General features: G+C 41.9%; 2 protein-coding genes across 3 annotated transcripts in view; both read left to right on the top strand.

Annotated features, from left to right (window-relative positions):
- LOC141006021 (LHFPL tetraspan subfamily member 2a protein) overlaps nucleotides 1-6863 on the top strand; it is a 39646-nt gene extending 32783 nt beyond the window's left edge. For both annotated transcript variants that reach the window (XM_073478104.1, XM_073478103.1), the window contains one exon: nucleotides 5704-6863. In XM_073478104.1, the coding sequence (XP_073334205.1) occupies nucleotides 5704-5960 (257 nt within the window). In that variant the 3' untranslated portion in view covers nucleotides 5961-6863. The remainder of the gene's footprint in view (nucleotides 1-5703) is intronic.
- Nucleotides 6864-10555: 3692 nt separating this feature from the next.
- On the top strand, nucleotides 10556-26039 carry LOC141005756 (secretory carrier-associated membrane protein 1-like). Its single transcript, XM_073477761.1, has 9 exons — nucleotides 10556-10807; nucleotides 16736-16813; nucleotides 17820-17927; nucleotides 18400-18511; nucleotides 19957-20085; nucleotides 22068-22227; nucleotides 22321-22422; nucleotides 23317-23434; nucleotides 23866-26039. Exons 1-9 carry the CDS (start codon nucleotides 10751-10753, stop codon nucleotides 24013-24015), a joined length of 1014 nt encoding a protein of 337 aa, XP_073333862.1. The 5' UTR covers nucleotides 10556-10750; the 3' UTR covers nucleotides 24016-26039.
- The last annotated feature ends 1548 nt before the right edge of the window (nucleotides 26040-27587 follow it).

Raw genomic sequence — 27587 nt, 5'->3', positions numbered from 1 at the left:
AGCCTCCTGTCGACTCTTACCAGCGACCGGTCAGGAGTTTAAAACACACGGCAGTTTGTTTCCACCCTCACGCAAATATTTACCTCCCGCCCCGTCAGCTGGAGCTTCTTCTGACGCGAGCGTCGAACACGCATGCGTATCTGTATGAGGGGTGTGTGTGTGATGGTGTGTCGGCAGTGGTGACTGGCTGTGGTGAGTTATGGCCTGGAGGAGGCCATGAGATCATGACTGAACCTCCTCTTCCTTCAGACTGTAGCCCTCAGCTCTCTGCTGATTATGGCTGTCCTCCTCCCACGCTTGTTTATTTGGTGCAGACCGAACAGAAGGCGGTGGGCGTGTTGGGAAGGATTTAAACAACAGTTGATTTTTGAGTCTTATTCCATGTTGTCATTTACAGACGCTTTCAGTTGTTCAGGGACGGCATCAGCGACCTTTGTGATTTGTTTTCAGGCTCAATAAACAGATTATTTCCCTCCATTTCTCCGGGACGTGGGTTAGTGGGTTAACTTGTCTTTGTCTAATGGAAACCCTGGTGCCTGGTTATGGTTACAAGGCTGTAATTGAACCATCACTGTTGGAGGAAGGTTTAGCAAACGGTCAATTGTCAAGCTTCAAATGTAGAAACAGAGTTTGCTCATCGCCACAAGAATACAGCCACCAGAGATAGTGTTACATAACCTGAAAGCCCTCTATTTACCATCTATATAAAGGAGTGTGTTTGAGACACAGGCTGAGGTAATGAAAGTGAGGAAACTCACCGCTGAGTCTCCTCATTGTGGAGAGGATGAGGATGTGGAAGAGGAAAGGGGGCGAGAGGAGCTTCAAACAGCTGAGGAGGCGGGAGGGTTTCCTCCGAGCCGGTGGAGCTGAAGGCCGATAACCCTTCACTCATTTCAACCACAGGAAGAGATTAGACCCACAATGCCTTCTGTCTGACATCTGAGGCCCATCACACCTGGTGTTTATCTGTTCTGAGTGACCTGATCACAAGCAGACAGCTTCAAGTCTGTCGGATCACACCTGGCATTAACATGAGTCTTGACGGGATCTCACTTCCTCGCTCGTGCATCACCGGGACAAACAATGATTTTTACACAGAGAAAGAAATAGGCCCGAATAATTACACATGTGTTGTACACAGTGTTTCACGTGTTTATAAAGTTCCTCCCAACTCAACAACTCACTAAACTGAGCAGTTTTAAAAGTCTGGGGACTTTCTCCACAGGTGACAGAGATGCTTGTGGAGAAAGTCGCCAGACTCCCTTTAAAAATCACCCAATTTAGTGAGTTGTTGAGTTAGGAGAAACTTTATAAACTTTGTGAAACGCTGCCTCTGACAAATTCTTCATTATTTGGGCCTTCTTGTAAATTCAGCATTAAATGAAAACCTGAAGTTGTTTGTTTCCTTGTAAAAAGTGTCAGTTTGTGGCAGCATGGCTGTACCAGCCTGTCTGCTTCTGTGTCTAAAGTGCTAAAGTCTGACCTGCCAACATTCAGCAGCTGTTTGAACACACTGTTTACACTGATTTCACCATTTACACTCAATTTATGAAAGAAGAAACATTTTACCAGTATAGGCTACTTCTTCTCCCTTAACAAATGTCTCAGTTTAGTGAGTTGTTGAGTTGGAGACACTTTATAAACTTGTCTCTGACGCTGTCTCTGACTAATTCTTCATTATTTGGACCTTCTTGTAAATTCGGCAAATGTTCTACAGTAAGATATTTCTTTATTTGTGTAAAAAACACTGTTTGTCCCGTTGATGTACGTGTTTATTGGATATAGGATCACTCGGGGCAGATGTTGATACCAGATCTCAGAGTCTAACTGCTGATGTTTCTTCGATCAATCATTCTGTATGCATGAGTCTTTAATTTGACTGATTTCTTTCCTCGAGGCCTGTGAGTGATATCACTCTCACTGATATCCACCACACTGACTTTCTACTAATCACTATTTCCACTATTCGTGCCGACCCTCCAGTAATGAGAAAACTGGAGCCAGACGGCAGATGTTTGGGGAAGTGATTGACCTCAGATGGGAAGATTGTGAAGCCGTTGCCAGAGATGGTCACGTCATTGCACTGGATTCGCCCCAAAGCCCATTAACCCAATCTTCACATACACTGATGTCACTTGTACTCTTTAACTTCAGACTCTTTTCGTCCCCTGTGACACACTTTATGATGGCCGCAGTTTCTCAGATGCCATTAAAGTGACGGTCAGGCTGAAGGTAAATCCATTCCCTTCACTTTACGTAATCGGATGACTAAAACAGACGCTCCTCTGTCGAGGGTCAGACGGGTAAACTCTGTCTCCGGCAGCCTCGCAGTTGGAGACTTCTCGTCCTCCGGTTTGACTACCTGTAAGTGATTCTCTGCACATTTATTGAACGCCTCGCTCACTTGTCGTCACTCAGGATTAGAGACAGGACGGCAAACAAACTTGGCCGTAAAACTGTCTGCAATTCTTCAGTGTCGAAAGACTTTTATTACCTTCCATAAACTTTCCCTCCAGCCGTGAATCACAGACCTTATCACAGGTTGAGCTGCTGACCGTGACCTGGACGAGCGGGAAACACAACAATGATTTACAGGAATTAAAGCAGGATTACTCCCTGATGATAATTCTCACTGCAAAAGCGCAGAACTGTCAGCTGTGACTGATAAGAGAACTGATTCCTGTGAATTTAAAAGCTCTTCCTGGTTATCTGTGTTGACAGTGGAGGTGTGGCTGCAAACCAGATGTAGAGCGAACGTGTAACAATAAAAAATATTTATCATTGACAGCCAATTAATCACAACATACTTTAAAGGAACAGTTCACTGTAAACTCAGTCATGATCTCCCCCATGCTGATGGAGGGTAACATGGATGGAAGTAACTAGTAACTAAAGCTATCAGATAAATGTAGTGGAGTAAAAAGTACAATATTTGCCTCCACAATGTAGTGAAGTGGAGGTATGAAGTAGTGGGAAATCCTCAAAGTACAAGTAGCTCCTAATTTTACTTGAGTACTTGAGTAGATGTACTTAGTTACATTCCATCAGCGGTTCACTGTAACCACTGTAAGTGACAGATTGGCAGTGTTTCCTGTTGCTGTCTCTCCTCCAGCTCCTCTTTTCCTGGAAAGGAGGTCAGGGTGGGCAGGTTTCTCAGAGGAGGCCTGCTGTGCTGCATTACAGGGTGGAGGCTGTGGGAGCAGAGGTCAGGGAGGAGGAGGTGGAGGTGGAGGTGGAGGAGGAGGTGGAGGAGGAGGTGGAGGCAGCTATCAGAATCGGATTGATGGTGGAGAATTGACAGGCTAGAAGTTAATGGAGACGAGAGCCAGTGCAGAGGGAGCAGTGAGGCTGGACGGGTGGAGTGCAGCGGGATATTAGGTTAGAAGGTCCAGCAGCCCGGAGAGAGGAGGGTGGAGGAGGTGTGTGTGTGTGTGTGTGTGTGTGTGTGTGTGTGTGTGTGTGTGTGTGTGTGTGTGTGGAGGGGGGTCTTAGGAGGGGTGGGGTTGGGAATTAAAACCATACCTTCAATCCATCACTGGAGCCGGTCTGGACGTCAGGGCAGTGCAGCAACATGTGGAAAGAATTTATGACCTAGTTTTCATTTCCTTGTTTAATACGATATTGGGCGCTTTAAGAGCGAGAGAACGGGAGGAGAAGGAGAGGAAGCAGAGAGAGAGAGATTAGGAGAGAATGAGAAGGAGAGCGAGACAGTTTCACCTCCACTTTTTGTTTTTATGAAGAAAAGCAGTGAGAGCGGCCCGCTTCATTTATTATCTGTAATCGCGTTATTGTAAATGTTTCCTCCCGAGCTGTGATTGGTGGAAGGCCGATCGTCTGGAGGAAGTGAAGAGCAGAGGAAAGGATGGAGACCTCATGACATGAAAAGACTTATTAAATAATGGAGGTTGTTTTATTATAGTCAGCTGCATCTAATTGAAGGTCTTCAGACCTGACGTGAGTCTTGATCTGTCAGCGTCCTGCTCTGTATGCAAATAAACACGTACATCGCCGGGACAAACAGTGTTTTTTACACAAAGAAAGAAAGAACTTCATGTAGAACATTTGCCGAATTTACAAGAAGGCCCAAATAATGAAGAATTAGTCAGAGACAGCGTTTCACAAAGTTTATAAAGTCCCTCCTAAGTCAACAACTCACAAAATTGAGCAATTTTTAAAGGAAGTCTGGGGACTTTCTCCACAAGCATCTTTGTGGTTGTTGTGGAGAAAGTCCCCAAACTTTGAAAACAGCTCAATTTAATGAGTTATTGATTCAGGGGGAACTTTACAAACTTTGCGAAACACTGTGTACAACACATTCATAATTATTTGGGCTTCTTGTTAATTCAGCAAATGTTCTACTTCCGTTTCACAAAGTTTGTTAAGTTTCTCCTCATGAAACAACTCTTAAAATCACTACATTTGTTAAGGGAGTCTGGTGATGTTGTGGTTACTAGTTCAGTGGTTGGATCCGTTGAAACAGACGGCGTGTTCACAAACATCGGCAGGTTAACAGAAACCAAACATGTTGTTTTACATTACAGTGGACCACATGGACCTCTGAGAGTGTTCTGAGTCATCGGATCTCAGATGTGTTCATTCACACCTGTACTCAGAGATGTCCATGTGTGATTGGATCACTCTTTTGCACTTCTGCATTGGCTTCACTTTTCAGACCCGGACTCTGTGTCAGTGAAGCCAAGTGGGTCAGGAAGTGACCTCATCCTTCCCCTGAGACGCAGGACGCCGGAGGGTCAGCCGGTGACTGGGGCAGGCTACCTTTTCCTGTTGTTCTCTGCTCTCTGACAGACATGTGTGTCAAGATCCAGGTTCAGGTCTCTCTGTCCTGGAGGTCTCGCTCTGATTATCTTCAGTTTCAGACAGTCGACAGGAAATCATTTCTGCCTGGTGTAACATTTTTTTACGTCCTGATGGGATGCTTTGGATGCCGTGACGGCAGTTTGGCAGGAAATGTTTTCGTAGCAGAGAAGAGATGATGCTGCAGTCCCCCAGAACCGAAGCACATTGGACCTGTTGAAGGGTTTTTGCTGACGGATAGTTCAGTGTGAAGGTTTCCTCTGCAAAGCCCATTAATTCCTGATAATGGACACCTCGTCGGTCTTTATCCTGTTTATACTACGATCACTTGACAAAGAAAAAACATTGAGACCATTTCCGTAAGTTTTCGTGTGTTTTGTGATCAAAATATAACATTTTCACAAGCAGTGACTCCGTTTCCCTGGCAACAGCAATCATTACAGTCCCATCAGGTCCTTGTGTAATGGAAACGCTGTTACCTACTCCAGTAAATGGGACACACCTTAGATACGACTTAGCACCGGGAGTCCGCTCAGCTCATTGAACCCTTCGCTCAGACAGCTAACGTTATGTTAGCAACATTCAGTCAATAACACTGCGTACGGTCGACAAACAGTAAATATCATTTCATAGCAGGTTAAACAGCAAGACAGGCTGACAAACATTTAAAATGATTAATTCACGATCATGATAATGATTTTAAAGAAAAGAGAGACTTTTATTCTGCACCTTTTTCTCAGTTTGACCTTTGACTCACTTCCTTTAATGTCAGTAACATGATCCAGAACCGTCCTGAAGTCAAGAATGAATTTGCTCACCACTGTGTCGTCTGGACTGCTGTGTCATTTATATTTTAATAACGTCTCGTCTCTCTGCTCCCTCTCTCAGGTCTGTTTCTGATCCTGGGTCTGATGCTGTACCCTGCTGGCTGGGGTTCAAACAAGGTCCAGCTGTACTGCGGCCCCGACGCGGCTCCGTACCGGGCCGGGCTCTGCTCCATGGGCTGGGCCTTCTACACCGCCATGGGCGGCACCGTGCTCACCTTCGTCTGCGCCGTCTTCTCTGCGTGGGCCGAGATCGCCACCTCCAGCGACAAAGTCCAGGAGGAGATCGAGGAGGGGAAGAGCCTCATCTGCCTCCTCTGAGGATCATCCTTCTGTAGAAGAAGAAGAGAAACGGGCCAATCAGAGTCAGCAGCTGCCTCTCCTGACGAGGCCGGCCTGTGTGCATTGTTTACCACTAGAACTGACTCTACGTGTCTGTTTTGTGTTTCTGTGGGAGAAATTTACAAGTGCCAAGTTTTTTTCTCAGTGTGTCTCTTTGTCTTTCTGCCACTAGAGGTGCTGTGTCCGTCAATCGTGACGGACGCCCGGAGAGGCTTCGTCTCCGTGTCCACCACGTGTCCTGTAAATACGTGTGATTATATATATTTTGTACATAGATAGTTATGATCGCAGAATGATTGGTCAGCTTGATCCAGGCTGCGCTGATGATGTCACTCTTGCCTTAAAAACACGACCAGCGAGCCTGGATCTGTGAACCGTGTGTGAGAGTATGAACTCAACAAGGGAACCACTAACAGTCAGAATAAACTACTCCCAGCATCAGAGTGGCTGATGTCCTGTAAAGCTCTCAGAATGTACTGTTGTTTGAATACTTCATGTGTTTGCAGACCCTTGAAATGTATCAGTGGGAGTTGTTCTTCACACCGAGGACGAGCACACGAAGCTCCGCCATGTGTTTTGTTTGTCCTGAAATGAAGTGAGCTGATCCTGGACTGTGAAGGATCTGGTCCTGGACTGTGAAGGATCTGGTCCTGGACGGTGAAGGATCTGGTCCTGGACGGTGAAGGATCTGGTCCTGGACGGTGAAGGATCTGGTCCTGGACGGTGAAGGATCTGGTCCTGGACCGGATAATGAGGACTCATAAATGAAGTATTGCTGTTATTAGTGACGTCTGGTTTCAGGGAGTCTGTCGAGTCCATAGATAGTGTCCTATCTATTCCCATTTGTTTCTGCCAAACGAATAAAGAGAAGGGAAAAAATAAGTTTGGTTTCAGTTTTTTATCCAGTGGAAGCCTCGCTGTGGAGAGGAGGAGGAGGAGGAGGGAGGAGGAGGAGGGAGGAGGAGGAGGGAGGAGGAGGAGGAGGAGGGAGGTGGAAGAGGAGGAGGGAGGAGGAGGAGGGAGGAGGAGGAGGAGGAGGAGGGAGGAGGAGGTGCAGCAAGTGGAGCAGCCAGCCTGGTGCTGAGACCTCGGTTTGGCCCTTGAGGTGGGGGTGGGTACGTTTTCCAGCCAGCGGGTGATCAGTTTTTCCACTGATGCAGAACTGAACTCTACATGTGTGTGTGTGTGTGTGTGTGTGTGTGTGTGTGTGTGTGCACGCTTCATATTCAACAACATTTACTCAAGTACTACATTACTCCAGTATTTCCATTGTATGCTTCTGTATACTCCACTTAGTCATTTGACAGCTGAGATAAAAAATGAAGATTTACATAAAGACGCCAACAGTAGGATGAGAGTATGACACACAGCTGAAGTTCACCTAAAAATGTAAACTCAGCCATCATCTCCTCAGGTGAAGTCAGGTGAAGTCCACAGAACATTTCTGGAGCTTCACAGTAAAACAGAGTTGCAGCATTCTGCTAAACTGAAGCATCTGGAGACTTGATTTAAAACGGAAAAAACAATCAAAAAAACATTAAAAGGATCCAAACAGCTCGTCAGTCGAGCTCGTGCACTCACTTCAGGCAGTTGGTGCACTAACGCTTTTAGCTTAACAGCTACAGTGAAGATTTCATCTTAAAAAAGGGTGCAGATAACATCTTCTCGGATCAGTTTGTGATCTCAGGGCTTCTGCAGACTTGGATTACAGCAGACTCAGCTACTTCACTTGTTTTTTTAATAGTAAATGCTGCAGTGAAACTGTGGAGAAGGTCTCTTCTCGCTCACACTTTAGGGGGAGCATGTGTCCGATGGCAGGGAGCCCTGTAAGTGTGTGCGCTCATGAGGATTAGTGTTGGGGGTCAGTGGGGTGGTGGCTGCAGTAAACAGAGCCTCAAATAATCCAGGGTCTCCCCCCTGGTTACTCCAGGAGTATAAAGAAAAGAGATAATGCCTGAATTTTAAATTTGTGTGAACTGTTCCTTTAATGGGGAAGCAGTAGTTTACTCAGTATGAACAACAACAGCTGTATGATGAAGGTACAGGCCACCTGTTAACAGTTTACTGTTAATAAAACTGTTTCAGTAAAAACTGAACTTTATAACCTTCATGAAGGACGGATCCAGTGCAGAGCCGCTCAGTCAGACGGATAACTAACATTCCAGTGTTGTGAGGAGAAGCTTGATATCAACACATCTGCTCTGTTTCAACAGAAAAACAACCAGACAAACATAAAATGGGTCCGTACAGCTCGTCAGGTGCAATCAAAGTCTCCAGAAGCCTTCATTTTCCTTTTTATGGGGAAAGTCAGAGAAGTCAAGAATCAGGAGAGACTCGGTCTGTTTCCTCTTCTGGAATGTAACTAAGTACATTTACTCGAGCAGAGTATTTGCATCGTATGCTTCTACTTCACTACATTCAGAGAGAAATATACTTTTTACTTCATCTGACAGCGTTAGTTACTCTTCAGTTTAGTATTTGTTTGTCACACTTACGATCCGTTTGTATTAACAAGCATTTTATAGATGAAACTACCAACGCTACAAACAGATGATACAAGTAGCTCCACCCTGACAACATTCACATGCAGCTCAGAAAGATTTTTACAGGATAAAGATTTAATACATGTAACTGTGACCATGTTGCATATTAAGTACTTTTACTTTTGATGCTTAAAGTACAATTTGTTGCTAATACTTACCTGAGACTTTGAGTGCAGGACTCTGAAGTATTTCTACTTTTATTTAAATAAAATATCTGAGTACTTCTTCCAGCACAGTAACTTATTATAGAGAGTAACAGACACGTTAATGTCTAAAACTTAAGACTGATGTCTCAGACAGGCAGCAAGATAAATTCTGATGTTTCAAAACTTTAAGCTGCACTAATCAATACGTTCATATTAAAGACATATCAGGAAAATGTACTTAAAGTGAAAGTAGTGGATGGACAGAGGATTAGTAGATGTCCTCTGTGATCTCATTAGATCCTTCTGACTCATGTTTAATTCAAATGTTTTCCACCTTCACTCCAAACTAAACATCTTAAATCTGCAGTGACGTCAACTGTATCTCCTGTTCTTTGATCACTGCTGACCTCATGTGGTCATCAGCTGCTGGTGCAGGCTCACTCAAACATTCTGCATTCACCCGTTCACACACACAACAGATTGTTTTCCATGTTGAGATGTTAACACAGCAAACTGTGGAGGAGAAGCTGCCACAATCAAAAATTAATAATTTTTCCATTTTCTGCTACTTTACACTTCCACCCCACAACATGTCAGAGAGACATATTGCACTTTTTACTCAAGTACATGCACATGATAACTAGTTACTTTACAGATTACATTCATTTTAAATTGATTTATTGGATCTCAATCGGATGACAAAAACTGATCATCAGAATAATTCTGAACATTTGATCCAATAATCTGTTACAGTATACACACACGTGAAGTAATTAAAATGTAATCTACCTGTACTCATGATACTTAAGTACGTTAAGTACATAAGTACGTTAAATATCAGATACTTTAAGACTTTTACTCAAGTACTGTTCCTATGGGTGACTTTCACTGTCAACACAATGTCTTTACTTTTACTCAAGTATGACTACTGGGTACTTTTTACATCACTTAAAGTAACCAAGTACATTTACTCAAGTACAATTTGAGATACTTGTACTTTACTTGAGTATTTCCATTTTCTTGTACTTTATACTTCCACTCTACTACATTTTGGAGGCAAATATTGAACTTTTTACTTTATAAGTTAAGTTACTAGTTTCTTTGCAGATTACAAGCAGCATCAACGTAGAACATTTTTAGATTAATTAATTTTATCGACAATAGAACAAAAAAAGAAGCTAATTCTGATAATCAGGAAAAAGATGAAAATCAGATCTGATAATTTACTTTTACTTGTACTTTTGATACTTAAGTACATTTAATATCAGATACGTTTACTTGAGTACTATTCACATGGTCGACTTTCTCCTTTACCAAAGTAATATTTTAACACGATATCTTTACTTTTACACAGGTATGACTTTTGGTTACCTTTATTTTCATTTTTATTCATTTTTTTTTATTTATTTTTTTTTTTACCAGTGATGGAATGTAAACAAAGTACATTTACACATACTTTTTTAAATGTTCAAGTACTGTACTTAAGTACAGTATTTTCATTTTATGCTATTTCATACTTACATAATAATATTTTAACACCATATCTAGTATGACTTTTGGGTACTTTTAACATTGAACAACGTTACTAAGTAAATAAACGTCATCTTATTCAATTGTCTTTGCTCTTGTCCTTATTTGCATGTGTTTGGTAATGAGGTAATAGAAAGTAATCAGGTTACATTAATTAAATATTGTGATAATTGGATTACGTTATTTTAAAAAAGGTAATTAGTAACAGACAGCATGTAACCAGGATCATCAGAGAGACTGATGTCGCCATTTTTCATATTGTTCTACAGCCCGGATGTGACGTTTCTTCACTTCCGCCCAGCCGCTGGTTGTCTCTCAGTTGATCCGCCGCTGGTGACCAATCCTCCGCGTCGGTAGTATCTCCGGGCGGATGAGGCGTTCAGGCTGCGGACAGTCAAACACTGGACTTCACCCCGGACCGAGTCCTCCGCCGCCTCTTCCTCCGCACGAGTCGTGTGTCTTGTGAAGTCGCTCGCTCTAACTTTTCATAACAACTGTCAGTTTTGAGACACATTCAGCGGGAACGACTCAAATCATCCCCTTCGGAGAAATGTCAGATTTCGACAGCAACCCGTTCGCGGACCCGGAGTTCAGCCACCCGTTCCAGGTAACGTCCGCTAGCTGCGTTAGCCGCGTTAGCATTAGCTTCTTGATTATTTCTCATTAATGACAGGTTGACACTGTTTGTTCTGTGTCGAGCAGCTGTTATGAAGCCATTTGAGTTTAATAACAGTAGTATGAGCTGGTAGAAGACGTTAATTCACTTGTTTGTAGGCGTCAGTCAGAGTCGGTGTGTACTTTGCCTGGCTGCTGTGACATAACACGTACAGGTAGCAGGCAGTGTTGTTAGCTAGCTTCATGTCCTCTGTTAGCCTGGTACCGCTGTGTTGTCTTTGGGTCAGACAGCAGCAGGGTCGGGTCAGGTGTGTGCTGTCTTCATATAAAACACGACGTCTCCTTTATGACTCCCTGTTTAACACCTGTCTGACAGCCTTTCCTGACACACCTGTGAAGGAAGCTTAACCATCTGTGTACACAAGTAGACGAACTAAATAGTTGTGGGTCTGATGTTCCTGTTTACAAGCATGTTTGTTTTCCCTGTCTGACTGGACAGAATAATAATTTAAAGGCTTCTGTGTAGTTTTGTAGAATAAATTCAAAGTCAAACAACATTAATGAGGTAATAATTTCCATAAGTGAATAAACGAGGTGCTCTCAGTGGAAAATAAGGTCCAAGAACACTGTTTGAAGCTGGAAAGGTGGCAGGGTCCGCCACATATAAACAAAGTAAAGTGTTTATTCATTTTTTTCAGTCATGAAAACAAAGAGAGTTTGTGTTTTGAGTTGGTTTAAGTCAGTGAAGATCTTTCTCTTCTCGGAGTGCTCCTTTATCCTGAGGTCCAGAGCTGCAGCGATTAGTCACTTGATTGATTAATCGATTGGAAGAACATTAATCACCAACTATTATGATAGTCGGTTACTTGTTGCAGTCATATTTTGAGCAAACAAGTGGAAGAGCTTTGATTTTGGACTCTGGTCAAAAGAAGGGATTTAAAGATGTGACTTGGAGCTCTGGGAACGTGTGATGAGCTTTTGTCAGTTTTTTCAGACATTTTTATAAACTAAAAGTTTTTAAGAGTATAGATGAGAGCAGCCACACGTCATTTTCGACCACGCTGCCCTTCGGCCCAAAAGCCGCTGTGTTAGATTTTTCACATCAAACAATAAAAATCCCCAAATTTATGATTTTATTTACTTTCCCAAAGAATGAAGGACAGTAAGAGAAGAGATCTGTGGCTTCAGGTCGTCCACAGAGAGGATGAAACCCGTAAACTGTGAGACCCGGCCAGTCAAAACGTGTCTGTCTGTGTCAAACACCTCATCACAGGTTAGTTAATGATGTTTCTGAGGAAATGACTTGTATTTTAAAAAGGCTGTTCAGAACAGTCATTTGAGTGAGTCACTCTTCAAAACAGAGGTAAATGAGAGCAGAACATACAGTTTATTTTGTGATTGCTGTCGTGCCTTCGTTCTGCTGTCGGCCTTGTGTTTGTCATGATGAAAGTATTTATTTGATCATGTGATCCTCGGCCCGGCAGCACCTCCCTCCCTCAACAAGCCTGCAGTGGTGTTTCCCTACTAAACATGAGCACGAAGGTAGATCCTAATTAGCATTTCCATGAAGAGATAAGACAACACAAAATTAATCTTTAACTCTCGTGGTAATCGAGTGATTGTTCAAGCAAAAATGCCTGAACATGATCCGCTTCCAGCTGCTCACATGTAACTGTGCTGGATGTCTTCTTCAGGTTCAGTTTCTGTTTTCGACACAAAGTTATCTCGTCTGTGTTTCCCCGGACAGTTTCTCTGCTGAGCTGCAGTGTAGGAGGAACTCAAAGAGGGAATCCTCTGTTGAATAGTGAATTTATCCTTTCAGGTTCAAATGAGATAAAAGTGCTGGGAATCTTTAAATGCTTGTTTTCAGTTTTTTCAGTTTGGTATTTGGGAAATTGTGATGAGCATTTTCTGTCTAGAGGCAAACCAATACACATATATAGGCTATTATTAACTCATTGACATGAAATTAAAGAACAGAAATGTCAAAGATATGTTTTGAAACAGTCTCGCTAGAGTTTGTTCACTGGAAAGTGGTGACTGACGAGTTTATTTCTCAACTGTGAAGTGTCCTGTGTTGTACTTACTGAGTCACAGTCATCAAACATTATCCAGAATGTTTCCAACAATGTTCAAACCGGAGAAATCAAAGTAACGCTGCGTTTCATTTGTCGCTGTAACTTCCAGGAGAGAGTCAGAGAAAGAGGAAGGAAGTCAGAGAACGAGACGAAACATGACATGGTTAAAACTTTAAAACGCCTCGTCTGTCATTTGTGCCTGAGTCACGTCAGATAGATTTAGTAATGATGGTTGTTTAATGTTGTTTTCAACGCCTGCAAATCGAGTTTGACCGCAGGATTATTTGTGTTTATTGGCCCCAAACAGTCAGATTACTTTACATTAGTCGTAAGATCGAAGTCTGTGTGTTTGAAGCTCTGACTGAGCTCAGCACTCAGCAGAGACTCTGTTTCTGGTTCTGGTTCTCTCTTTCCTCTCTGTAACGTTACGTTCATGAAGTAAAGTCCATTTCCCCTCCACGTCTCGGTTTGTCCACAACTCGAAGATATTCAGTTCACTGTCAGAGACGAGGAAAGAAACCAGAAAATATTCACTTTTAAGGAGGTGATATCAGAAATTTTTGGACATTTTTTTCATGAAAAATGGTTAAAAATGATTAAAAATGATGAATTAATGATTAAAAGGATTATATCCCATTTTAGAGGCTGTGTGTGTGTGTGTGTGTGTGTGTGTGTGTGTGTGTGTGACGGCACAGTTTGACCCTTCAGTCGCAGGAGAAGTGAATTATTCACGGAGCCTCATTAACATACTGACATGACTGGTGACCCCCCGCTGTTCGGCCACTTTTCTCTCGTTTGTTGGCTCACGCTCGTCGGCCGGAGGAGAACCGGAGCTTTGTTCCCTCCTCTGAGCGATCGTCAATACTTCATGAAATCATATGTTGCCACCATGGCGACATGTGGCGCTCCGATCCCCTCTGGCAACTCTCCTGCTGATTTTTCATCACTCCCAGTCATGCATCAGATTCTGTTTTTGACCCATTTCTCTGGATGTGGGCTAATTACAGAAATCACTCTCCCATGTCCATCGTTTAAAAGCACAGATATCACATTGTGTTTCCTTTAGTAGCTTAATCAGAAGTGAGATACACACAGAGCATTGAGTCCAGCTGGTCCAACACAAACTGCAGCTTCACCCTCAAATTCCGAACAGAAGTCCAAGTCCTGGAAAACTATTTTGATGATCAGTTCATCTTTTCTGTCATTTTTTCAGCAAATATATCCAACATTTTCTTCTGAAGTTAGCATGCTAACCAGCTAGCCCCAACCAGTCCTGTCTCCTAATACCTCTTTGTACTTCAAGAGGTGAAAGGTCAACCTGGTGGTTAGACAAATATTTTCAATAAAAAAAGGTAATAATCTTCTGATGTCAGCTTGTTAAATGTGAATATTCTCTGGTTTCTTCACTCCTCTATCACAGTAAACTGAATATCTTTGGGTTGTGGACTCAAAGAGACCTTTAAAGACGTCATCTTGGGCTTTGAGGAACACGGATCGACATTTTATTGATAATAATTTATATTCATTAGTTGCTGCCCTGATGGCAGGTGCACGTTCACTAATCTGTACCTTGTAACGTCGCAGGAGATCCAAAACCCTGACATGACTTTTCACACGGGCAACAGGTGGACGATTTGATTTTTTACTTTTGTAAGAATAGACTTCAAGATGAAAACTTGACACGTGGTGAATATTTATGTGTTTGTTGGCTGTGCAACAGGGCAACATTAAACTTTAAACACAACATGCACTGAAATATTAATGACCCTGGTCTGGTGACGAGCTGCAGCCTCAGTGTGCAGCAGAGGAAGAGACGCACTGAGACTCGACGAGGATCGGACTGCAGGAAAACGCAGACTGGATGTTAATGTTGAGCAGCAATTTGAATGAAACTGGTTTGTGACTGACAGCAGCTGATGGTGAGATAATTATAAAATAACGGTGTGATAATGTAGCTTAACAGAAGCCTGCGGCAAAAAGGGATATTGATGTTTTTTAAAGGTTTTTGGTAGTTTTAGATTCATCAAAATGTCTTATTAAAGGTATGGGATCTTGTATCTAATAACGGTAAATCCATTTTTTAAATTTGAACGAAGAATCTTGAATTTTAGAAAGAATTATATCTCCGTTAGTTTTCACTTTGCTGCACCAAATGTTGATTCTGTGTAGTTTTGATATAGTTCCTCCACATCTAGAAGTTATTGGACCCACAGATCTTTAATCCTACATTTTGTTTTTAAATGGCTTATTTTTATACTTCTGCTGTTATTTGTACTGTGTTCAAGGTTTCCTGTCTTTGTCTGACACCTATTGAGCCTGTTTTTCATTGGGTTCGGGGTGGCTTGGTTGATTTGACGTCGACTTGTTCACTGTGGACAAAATATGAATCTTAGTCCTTAAGCTCAATTCACTCACTAACAGGGTTTCAACCTCGGCTGTTTTTCTTTCTGTATGATACCTATTGAGCCTGTTTTTCACTGGGTTCAGGAAATTTGCAAGTTGCAGCTCATCATGGCTTGATTTGTTGCGTATAGATGATGTCATCTTGTTCTCTATGGATAAAGTAGTAATCTCAGTTCTTTCGCTCATCACACAAATTTTATTTTAGTATTTTAAAACGAGCAGTAGGTGAGGCTTAGTATTTGGAGTACAGTTGTAGTACTCAAAACATTTGGTGGATTTATTTGTACTATATTGACTTCAAGGTTTCTTGTCTTTGTGTGATACATATTAGAGTATTATTACGATTATTTTGACAGATATTGAAATAAGATTCATGATTATTACAGATGATTAAATTTGACATCACAATTTTCATTGTCATTGAAAAACTAGTAAACTCACGATGATGTGGATTCCTCCTGGTCTCTGTCAAACTAACATGTTTTATTACATCTGGAGAACGAGCCCTGTAGTCCAGAGCGTCTCTGCAGCGCGACAACATTTCATTAAAACACTGTTTTGTGACGCATTTGATCTTTTTATAAAATAATCGCAGTTTTGGATATTGCACTTAGTCATATTGCGATTGATTATTTTGTGATTAATTGTGCAGACCTCATCACTATTGAGCCTGTTTTTCATTGGGTTCAGAAAATTTGCAAGCTTGTAATTGTTTGGTTTGTTGCATACTAGATGATGTCATCTTGTTTTGTGTATTTTGGAAAAGATATTAATCTTGAGCCAAACTTCCAAAGGTCGTGACTAAAGAAGTATTTGTATAACAGCGACAGGATTTATTAGAAGTTGAACATGAATTTTCTTTCGAGAACGTCGGTGACATGATCTGTTAAAAGTTCTGACTTCTGAGTGAGTTGACATCCAGCGACCCTGAAGTTGAATGTTTCAGCTCCAGCCTTTATTCCACTCTGTGTGTTTACACAGTGAAGCTGACATTTTAAAGCCTCTGCGTGGACTTGGTTTCTTTTTAAATTTGCTTCTCTTGCGAATCAAGAACGTGCTCCAAAGGATCGAGTGCATTAGCAGTTATTGTGCCAAGCGCAGCACAACTAGAAAAACACACGGCCTCCCTTTTTTTATTTCTGTCTTCAGCAGCCAGAAGCGTTCCCACCCCTCCTGAAACTATTTATAGACGTCTTCCCGTGAAAATTATTGGAATCATCCCGTCTTTGCCAGTATTGAATTATAGGCCTGTTGCGTTTTGAATAATGAGGGCTGTTTGGCTCTGATCTGACACAATAATGGAGGGTTTTTACACTTGTGTGAGCCATTTTACTCTGACTGGAGAGATTTCTACTGCTGTTCATGGTAAAAACACTGGTTTTTAAGCTTTTCTTCTACAGTTTATGTTGATCTTTTTTTTCTTGAATCTATTTTTTCAGGATCCATCAGTGACACAGGTTCGGCAGGCTGCTCCTCCGGGGTTGGAGGAGTACAATCCATTTGCAGACGCCAAATCTGTGAGTACTTTTACAATGAATCCAGTGATCCAATAGATTTAAACAACATGAACAGGAAGTCATCAAGCATCGGCACTAACAGTCAGTCTTAGTTCATCATTTAGTATTTGGTCTTCCTGTTTTAAGGTAATGAGTGTCATGCTTGATGACTTCCTGTTCATGTTGTTTAAACTCACTTGTCTCACTAAAATTGTCTCAGCTTAACGCTCCAGTTTCTCAGGACTTTTTAATATTTTTAAAATATTTTCAACACATTAATAATGTTTTTGGGTGATATTTAATCACCAGTATGAGGCTTTTTGACATTTTCTCTGTCCTATACACTTTAATAAAAGATTTCCTGTCTTTTTTTATTATTTTAAAGCAGATCCAGATGATGTATAAATACTGTGAAAGTATTAAACGAGAGATACACAGTTTGTTTATTTAAACGAGCCGTCAGGACTTCTGTAAGGTTGTGATGTCACAACTGTACAGTCACCATCCTCAGCACTGCTGTGGTTACAAAAACACGGACAGAGCTGATGTGTCTCCTCGGGCCTGCGAGAGCTGACCAATCAGAGCAGACTGGGCTTTTAAAGAGACAGGCACAGAGGGTGAATAGAGGTGCTGCAGTATGAGAAAAGTTGACACCTAAAATATATGGGACCTTTTAAGTTAGTGATCATATACACAAACACTCTTAACAATGATTTGGGTTTCTATGTTGATGCTGTGCAGCTTTAATCAAGTGCTTTCATGCTCAACTAACCAACTTTGCTGTTGGATTTTAAATGTAAGAAGTCAGATCTCGTATTTTTTAGCTTCTGTGTTCAGAGCTGCTGATTCTGAATAAACTGACCTCACACTGATGCCAGTTACATCTGTTTTTTATTTTTTTTATTCTTACTATTTCAGAGACCTGTATTACAACAGATACTCACCATTTTAAGAATAGTCACTTCCTCATTTCTTTCCATTTCTGAATGTTGAACATGCTTTTAATGCACTTATGCTTCCTCCGTAGACGCCTGCAGGTATGGCGCCCAAAACTGCAGCTCCCGCCACCAACACACAGCCCGCCATCATGAAACCCACAGAGGAGCCTCCGGCCTACTCGCAGCTTCAGGCGCAGGTAAAAAAAAAAAAACACTGTCTGATTGTCTCCAGCTTTATTCTCTGTGGTTCACTGAGAAACATCATCTCCATGCTGATATTACTGAGTGCAGACTGTGACATGTGTGCTGCTTTAGTCCAGTACTGGAGGCAGAAAATCCATTAACACGACTGCTGGTTTCATGCTGAGTTTGCGGACAGAAAAGTGTCTCAGCAGGAGGTTGTTTCTATCTGTGAGACGCAGTCGGAGAGAGATCCAGGCAGCTGGAGGAAAAAACTTGTTTGCAGGCAGAGCTCCTGGGAACATGTCGTCGGCATGTCTCTCCTCCTGCTGCTGCTGCCGCCCCTGCAGAGAATTGGATTTATTCTAAAAGAAGAAACAGAGAATTTGTCGTGAGCTGAAGAAAACAGTCAACCAAACATGTCTGACACACACACCTGTACATTGACCAGAGTGTTGATGTCTGTTTTATATGTATATGTGTGTGTAGGAGCAGACAAGAGGAGCTGCTGAGCTGCTGAAGAGGCAGGAGGAGCTGGAGAGGAAGGCTGCTGAGCTGGACCGCCGGGAGAGAGAGATGCAGTCGCTGAGCGCTTCAGGAGGTCAGCGGCACACCAACACACAGCAACACGTCATAACTGTTGTTTCTGCCAAACATTCAATAACTTCATAATATTTTAATATATTTAAAGAATAGTTTGACTGAGTTTGATGAGAGGATCGATACCACTCCGTATGCTAAATATGAAGCTTGAAGCGAGGGGCAGTTAGCCTAGCTTAGCTACAGAAACAGAAACATACAGTGCTCGGGGGTAACGCACTACAAAAGTCTTCGACTTTCACAGCACCGTACCTGTCAGACAGACAAAATACAGCAGACAGCGTACAAAAACAATACAGACATACAAGGACACACAGTCACAAGTGTTTTTGTCAGTATGGACATGCTGTACAGGGTGAGAAAAGAGGCGACTCCAAACCTTTGAGTTAAGGGTCGACTGATACGCTTTGTTCAGGGCCGATAGCGATACTGTTTTTATGTAACCCAGGAGACTGATAACTTCTAATTGACACAGTTATACATTTACAGGAAAAATAAAAATCTTGGTCTCAAAGTCGAGAATAACCAGTGAAGGAATGTAACCAGCTATAATTTACTGAAGTACTGTACTTGTGCTCCAAAGTGTTGTATCGTAGGCAACTGGACCTTTTTCAGTCTGTTGAAGACGTTTCACGTCTCATCCAAGAGGCTTCTTCACTTCTAACTAACTGGAGGAGCTGCAGGCTTTAAACTCTGTGTGGGAGTGTCCTCACAGAGTCGTTAAGGACTCATGTGAGCTCTGAGTTTCAGAGTCTTTAGGGCCACTTGTGGGTCGTTGACCCAACCGGCCTTCAGGTGGGTTGCTAGGACGAGGTGAGCCCAGGTGTGAATGCTTGTTAAGCTGTCTGGACTGGAAGTGAAACATAATCGGTCCACCTCTACTTTTGAAGAGGTCATTCTTCAATAATTTATATTCCTTTAGTCCGTAAGGGTCGACTGATCAAAAGAATCAAAAAGGATTTTTCATCAATTCATCCAAGTTGTGAATATTGTCCTGTGAGGTCCGTCGCTCGCTGTCTGTCCAGCAGAAACAGAACTTCTTCTGACAGGAGACATGTTTTCTCTTCTTCCTGCTGCTGTTGTCTGTTTTCTTCATGTTGCTGCCTACAACATGAAGCCTCCCCATCTTTTACTTCTTTCTTGTTTCTCATCTCGACAAATAAGCTTGTTTCCCAAAATGTTGAATAGTTCCTTTAAGCTCTGGTAGCGTGTGTGTTGCTACATGCTTGTATTTTAAACCACATCAGGCCCGAGTCATGGCGCCTCCTCTGTGATTACATTTACATGTACGGAAGAATCACATGAACTCCAGTAAGTCATTACTGTAAAACACATTATAAAGTCTCGGCTGTCAGTGTTACGTTGTCCCTCCTGTCGAGCAAACTGTAAAACTTTAATTTCTTTATAAGCTTCAGTGACTCACAGGTTTTTTTCTTGTTGTTTCAGGCAGGAAAAACAACTGGCCTCCTCTCCCAGAGAACCTCCCTGTGGGTCCGTGTTTCTACCACGACATCACAGTGGACATCCCTGTAGAGTTTCAGAAGACCGTCAAGATCATGTATTACCTCTGGATGTGTGAGCAGCTCTTCTTATTCCTCATTTAATGTTTCTCCTGATGATATTCAGCAGGTCTGCTGCATTTTAAATGTCAGTCCAAGGACAGCGAGTCAATGAAGAGTCGAACGGACCGAAGATGCACCTGAATTAATCTGCTGACGTTCGTCGAGGGCTGAAACAATATGTCGACTAATCTGTTCACGATTGGCAGAAAAATAATCAGAAACTATTCTGATAATCGTTTAATTCAAAAGCAAAAGCAAAAATCTCAATCTTTCCTTGTTCCAGCTTCTCAGTTATGAGGATTTGCTGCTTTTCTTTGTCTTATATGATCATAAACTGAATTTATTATTTATATATACTTTATTGATCCCTGAGGGGAGATTAGTTCGTTACGACAGCTCCTTTTTAGAATAGAAATATCACACTGTGTAGAGATAGAATAAAATATAAATAGAGAAGACAATAAGAAAGAAGAGTGAAGTAAATGTACAAAATGTACAAATAAAAATACAATTACTGTAAAAATGTGCATTTAAACTTTATGTGACAGCTTTATACTGTACGTATGTATATTTATAGATAGAATCGCTTGTGATGGTAGTTAACAGTAAAATTAATACATAATTAGGAATATTAGGGTTTTTTTTCTCAGGTGTCCGCACCAACCAGTCAGTGTTCATACATACTGCATCCATTCAAACATGGTAAAACTTTCCTGCCATAATAAAACACTTTGTAGAAGAGTCTTTGTAGCTGCATTTAATTGGATTTAATACAATACACAGCCTGTTCAAGTGTATATTATAGTCTCGCAGTCCGTCTACAGAAGTGTAGATCTGCTGATGTTCATGCTCGAAAGACATAAAATCTGGATTTTCAACAACAAAACTTATCGATAAAATCTTCTTTTTTCAAATAAAAATACAGAATCACTTTATAAATCGGTACCAAACTGATAACTTCTTATAAAACCTACTGCATGTGTATTTCCAGTTAACCTCCACCCGACCCCCTGAATAAGAGCAGCTGCTTTTCCTCCCCTCCACCCTCCACTGCTCCGTCTTAATGGTGCTGAGACAGTCACAGATTCAGGGAATGAATGGCTTCAAATGGCATTCAGTGGCCACATGATGAGGGCACGTGCTGCAGTCATGTGGTCCGATGAAGTGACTCGGTCAGATGATCTCTTAAAGGCCGGTTTCGATACAGATACGTCCCTCCCTGATTCTTTTACTGGTTTGTTACAGATGAGTGTCGATGAAAGCAAAGAATTTCAGACATTTTGTTGGAAAAAAACAGAACAAACTGGATTTTTTTTGAGATGTTAAGCTCACAGCTGCTGTGTCAGCAGGCAGGCTCATGTCATATTTCACACTGGGATGTAAAATCCCTTCAGTGTTACACTCTTATAACCACACAGTCACTGTCAGGACCCTGAGAACGAATGGTAAGAATGAATTATTGAATGTGCGAGTGTGTGTGTAACTGTGCTGCATGTTGAAATATTAAGCGTCAGTGTGTGTCTGGACACTGGACACTGCTGCAGCAGCCTGACGAACAGCCTGCTGACATATACAGTGACACAGAGGCGGCCACACTGCCCCACTTTCACTAAAAGCTCCGTACAGACCTCAGCTGCAACTAATTACTATTTTCATTATCGATTAATCTACCAACTATTTTTTGTTTTGTCTTTAAAATGTGAAAAAATGCTCCTCACAAAGTCCCCAAGCCAAAAAAGCGATGTCTTCAAATTACTTCCTTTATCCAACCAATAGCCCAAAACCCAAAGATCTTCATTTAGTGTCAGAAATGACAAAGAAAGCAGCAAATCCTCACATATAAGAAGTTCAAATGTTTGTTGTTTTTGCCTAAAAAATTACTGAAGCGATTAATCAATTATCAAAATAGTTTAAGGCGCTTAATTGTCCCGCTCGATTAATCGTTGCAGCTCTCATACAGACACTTACTGGACATGTTTTCCACTCCCTGCTCAGTTCATACGGGGACGCTGCTGGCGAACATGGTGGGCTGCATGGCCTGGTTCTGTGTGGACGCATCGCGTGGCGTCGACTTTGGCCTGTCCATCCTCTGGTTCCTGCTCTTCACACCGTGTTCGTTCGTCTGCTGGTACAGACCGCTTTACGGAGCATTCAGGTAAACAACACAAATATATTTATTTACCTCGGATGAACACAGAACACTCCTTCATCGTGTTGTTCATGTCCTGTTTATTCTCTCTCTCTGCAGGAGTGACAGCTCCTTCAGGTTCTTTGCGTTCTTCTTCGTGTACATCTGTCAGTTTGGCATCTACGTCCTGCAGTGTATCGGCATCACCGGGTGGGGCGCCAGGTGAGGAAAACAATCATCGAAACAACATTTTGAAACAGGAATGAGTAGCCAGAAAAAAATTGTGATATCGGTACATTGGCGGATAATTGTATACACAGAATAAAAAGATAACTGCACCTTTTTTTTGGAATGACCCCTTAAATATGTACAGACGAGGATCAGGGCCGCTGTAAAAAGAAATTGAGTCTGTCGGACTTTTTTCTGAATCCAGACATTTTCCCCTCTGACTTGAGTTCTGTGAAAAAATTGTGAAAAGAAAAGTCAGAACCCCAAAAAGTTTTTCCAGTGTCTCTAATTCTCCTCCGTGAATATGGACATTAACACTGTTTGTAACAGAGGCAGAGTATTTTACAGAAAATACTTCATATTTTCAAAGACATCAGTGTTGAACTTCACTGTTACCCCAAGAATCTTTTCTGTGTTATGTGCCATATATAGGTTTTATATCTGCACAAATCGGACAACACGTACACTGATACGATATATCTGTGCTAAGCCAAAAATACTGACTGATGTTTTAAATCGAGAAAATAAACGATGGATGAATTTATGTAAAAAAAATTGTTAGTTGCATCCCCGGTGCAGCTGCAGGCTAACGCTTAGTTAACGGTGTCGTCTTTGCAGCTTTTGTTCCTTTTTCTTCTGACATGCACGTGCAGGCTGGGTGGAGATCTGCTTCAGTCCTACTTTTGATTTCAGTGATCGAAACTAGAAGCTTGTTTAAATCAAAATCGTGACGCCTGTATCAGGGACTATTTTCAGCTGCGGATGAATCCACACTTGAGTTATTACTGACAGCAGGACGGTGTGTGTTGGTGTCTGTGTTCATTGTTTATAAAAAGAAAATTCTAGACTCTCACCTTCTTCATCCTTGAATGACTTTCTGCTCCGCAGCGGGTGGATCTCAGCTCTGACCGGCCTGAATACGAGCATCCCAGTAGGCATCATAATGATCCTCATCGCCGCCCTCTTCACCTCCCTGGCTGTCATGTCGCTCATCATGTTCAAAAAGGTAAACACACAACAAGGAGGTTTAAATAATCACCCCCCCCCCCCCCATGCTGATGGAAAGTCAGGTGGATTTATCTTCGCTCTTGCTTCTCAGCTTCTGCAGCAGCGAGGAGAAGATTTTGATGATGTCTCTGTTTTTGTAAATAACATCTTTTCAAATCGGTTTGTGATCTCGGGGCTTCTGGAGACTTGGATTACAGCAGGTTTTGGTTGTTTTTCTGTTTTAAATCAAGTCTCCAGCTGCTTCAGGTGTTTAGCAGAATGCTGCAACTCTGTTTTACTGTGAAGCTCCAGAAATGTTTTGTGGACTATGAGACTTCACCTGACTTTACATCGGCATAGAGGGAGGAGATGATGACTGGATATTTATTTATGTCTGAACTGTTCCTTTAAAGTCCCCACCGTTGTAAATCACCTCCTCCTCCTCTTCAGGTCCATGCGATGTACCGAACCACTGACGCCAGCTTCGAGAGAGCCCAGCAGGAATTCGCCACAGGCGTCATGTCCAACAAGACGGTCCAGACGGCCGCTGCTAACGCTGCCTCCAGGGCCGCACAGGGAACCTTCAAGGAGCAGATCTGATTGGTCCAGAGAGCTCGCTCATCTCTCCGTCCAACCCCTCACCCCTCCCTCCACCTCCCTCATCTCTGCTCATCCGGCGTCCTTTGAGCCAGCTGGCCTGTTTGAACACACGGAGAGTCCCGCAGCCTTCTGACGATAAAACTCAAGTGGTTCACATGTGCAGTGCACCTTCATCACAGACCCCTCACCTGCGCTGCACTCCTACCACTCAACCAGCGTGCTCTACTGTATCTGCTCTGTGTGAGTTTGTGTGTGTGTGTGTGTTCAACTAAATGAATGTTTGTGTGTGACAGATTCTGATGTAGCTGAACCGACTGTCTGAACTCACCTGGCCATCATCGGCTTCCTGTGTGTCTTTGATTCGTCGATCTGATCACTACTTCCTGTTTTAAAAATTAATTTATTATCAGACAGATGGAGGTCGTCTCGCACTTTCACTCAGTTGATGCACATGCAGCATTATTCTCTGATTTATTTTGCTGTTTTCCATAAGTACAGAAGTCGACACTGCTGCCCCCCGGTGGAGAGACTCTGTACTGTTGAAGATGAATGCTGTGCATTCCAGTTCACTGCCTTGCCTTCGACTTCCTGCTTTCCTCTGAATTTGGTTTTAGAAAGTGCGTAGTCTTACTTCCTTAAAGGCCCGTGTCCACGGAGAGTTTTTTCCTTTCTCTCAGCCTTTCAGAAAAGCTCTGGTGACGTGTTTTTTTTCTTTTTCCTGGCCTAGGCGATAATATTCACCGTATTTTTGTCTCCTATGGATCATGTCATCACCCACATCCCCCTCGCTCTGATGTCCCGATGTCAGATTAAAAACAAACAGATAGTTAACCACGAAGGGGCAGAGTCAAAGCTTCATCTTCAACTTTTCTGCCCAAAAAACCCCCTATGAGGACACGGGCCCTAAAGTGTCACCCTGCATCCTATTAAGTATCAAACACTGTCCACTGTAGGGCTCATGACAGTCATCATTATCTGATCATCAGCTGATTAATCCAGATTTGTTTGAAAAACAAAGCAAATGTGTTTAAATTATGTAAGAAAGAGAAAACCAACAAATATTTACAACATTAACATTAGCAGCATGAGATAACAGATCTGTCAGTCTGTTTGCTTGATTTCCATGAAATGTCATACAGATGTTCATGTTCCCCAGAGGAAGACTCATACTGACTGTGATGGTAGCCTGGCTTTTCCTCTAGGGCCACCGTAAGGTTAACGTGTAGTTTTTAGTGAAATGTCGTCACCAGGTCAGATGGCCGTCGTGACTGACTGTCTGATGCATAACTTAGAAACAACGAGCGACTGTTTAATTTCTGTGGAAATCAGATCAGGCTTTAGTTGTGTCTTGGTTAACTGACTAGTTGATTAATTAAGCTCCAGTACGTCATCCTCCATGAAAATGTGCCTATTTTCATCGTTCAGTGACCGTGTGGATGCACAGAGAACATAATAAAAACAGATATTTAATCTGTTTTAACCGACTCAGTTCCAGCCAATCAGAGACGTAGTTGTGTTGTATGTCTACAGGCAGTGTTTGATACTCAGAAGATGTTTTGATTTTGGATGATCGATCACTTTAAAGTATTTATCTGCTTGAAATCTCCTGCCTATAACAGTCTACATATCCATTGTGAAATTAAAGCCAAGTTGCACTTTAAATCCGCTCATTAGACTCTTTGTGTTCAGAGGGAAGGATGTTTGTAATGACGCCTTCCTGCTCGTTAATTCGTACACGTAACGTTCACCAGCTGAGTTCGGCACAGCTCTCACACGAAGAAATGAATTGACGACGAGCCACCGCTCCGTGTGCACAGCTGCACGTTTCTACAGGTGATCTGAAGAGGAAAGTGTAACTCGTCTCCAGATCTGCTCGTGTCCTGGAGACTTACCTCAGTTTAACTCAGGATGTACTCTTCACCTGCATGACGAGGTTAAAAATGATATGAGATTGTATGAAATTAGACAGCCCTGTTTTTAAATATACGTGCTGTAAATCAATATATTGCAATAAAAAAACGAGTTTAAAGAAGACAAACATGGCCAGTAACGTTGATGTAATGCTCTGATCAATGCCTGCATCTCATAATCTGATTATCACCAATCAAATGCATCAAATCTGGACCTCTTCGAATGTGTCTTTTTCTATAACACGACCTCATGTTGCTGCACAGAGGTCTGAATGTGTCGATCACTCTGTCTGTGTGTGTCATGTTTAAACCAGTGAAGCCTTCGTATGTGTGTGTTGTGTCGGAGTGTAAATAAGACAAGAGTTTGGCCTTCAAGTCTTAATCTGTGTGCGGGTCAGAGTCTCAGATCCTTCTGGACCATCTGGAGATTTTTAATCTGTTGAAGCTTCCTGTGACATGCCTTGTTTTCTGCTCAGTTCTCTATTTCTTTTTTATTTCACACTGTCTTAATCTGGACCAGTGCATGTGTACTGTTAAAGGAGCAGTTCACCCAAAAATTAAAATCCAGTCATCATCTCCTCCCTCCATGCTGATGGAAAGTCAGGTGAAGTCTCGTAGTCCACAAAACATTTCTGGAGCTTCACAGCAAAATAGTGTTGCAGCATTCTGCTAAACAACTGAAGCAGCTGGAGACTTGTTTTAAAAAACAGCCAAAACAACATAAAATGGCTCCATACAGATCATCCAGAGTCTACGGAGGCCTCGAGGTCACAAATTGATTCAAAAAGACTTTATTTACTCAGTTTTTGAAGTTGGATTTTAAATTTTGGGTGAACTGTTCCTTTAAAGATAATCAGACTGAGTCGCACCAACAGAACTTTGCTGTTATTTCAAAAAGATAAATGTGAGAAAGGCGTTAGACTGCACTGCAACGTGAACTGTGATGTTCTGTCGATGGACCGTGGCTTTAAGCTTCATAATCAACATGGTTTGTGGTAGAAACACTGAGAATGAACTTTGTGTTGTCAGAAGCATCTCTAACAATTAAAACTTTATTGAAATTATTGATAAAAAGTAGTGAGGAATGTTTGTATATTTTGTACAATTTACAGACGGTCGGCTGTTTGCTCTGAATTTTGCTGTAATTTTGAAAAGCACTCTGGTTTCACCTTCAGTCGCATGTTGAGTAGTTTGAGTTTTGTATATTTATTGTATTAACACTGAATAAAACTCTTCTTCTGTACGTGTTTTATGGTTTCTGTTTGTGTGTCAAGTTATGGAGGACTAAAAGTGCCTAAATAGAAAATAAAGAAAGACGTGACTCAAATGGCATTAAATGCACCAATATTAAACATTTATGTAGGCGTTGATTATAAATTGTTACATAAATTGATATTTCTGTTATTTGCTTCTGTATTTATTTACCTTTCTATTAAAGGGGCACTCTGGTTTTGTAGAATATTTACAATATTAATGACGTAATAACATATACTCAAGAAAATGTGTATTTTCTCCGTCAGTGAATAAACAAGCTGCTCTCAGAGGAAAATAAGGTCCCAGAACACTGTTTGAAGCCAGAAAGGTGGCAGGGTCTGCCACATATTCTAGCTTCAAACAGTGTTCTGGGACCTTATTTTCCTCTGAGAACAGCTTGTTTATTCA

Source organism: Pagrus major, chromosome 12 (assembly GCF_040436345.1).
Source record: "Pagrus major chromosome 12, Pma_NU_1.0".
Taxonomy (NCBI): Eukaryota; Metazoa; Chordata; class Actinopteri; order Spariformes; family Sparidae; genus Pagrus; species Pagrus major.
This window is presented reverse-complemented; position numbering and strand designations above follow the sequence as displayed.

What these genes read in the sequence shown, in the direction of transcription:
- LOC141005756 (XM_073477761.1), top strand. Translation starts at nt 10,751, where the DNA reads ATGTCAGATTTCGACAGCAACCCGTTCGCGGACCCGGAGTTCAGCCAC. An exon ending in CATGTATTACCTCTGGATGT is followed by an intron (nt 20,086 to 22,067) that starts GTGAGCAGCTCT and finishes CTCCCTGCTCAG; the next exon opens with TTCATACGGGGACGCTGCTG. An exon ending in ATCACCGGGTGGGGCGCCAG is followed by an intron (nt 22,423 to 23,316) that starts GTGAGGAAAACA and finishes TCTGCTCCGCAG; the next exon opens with CGGGTGGATCTCAGCTCTGA.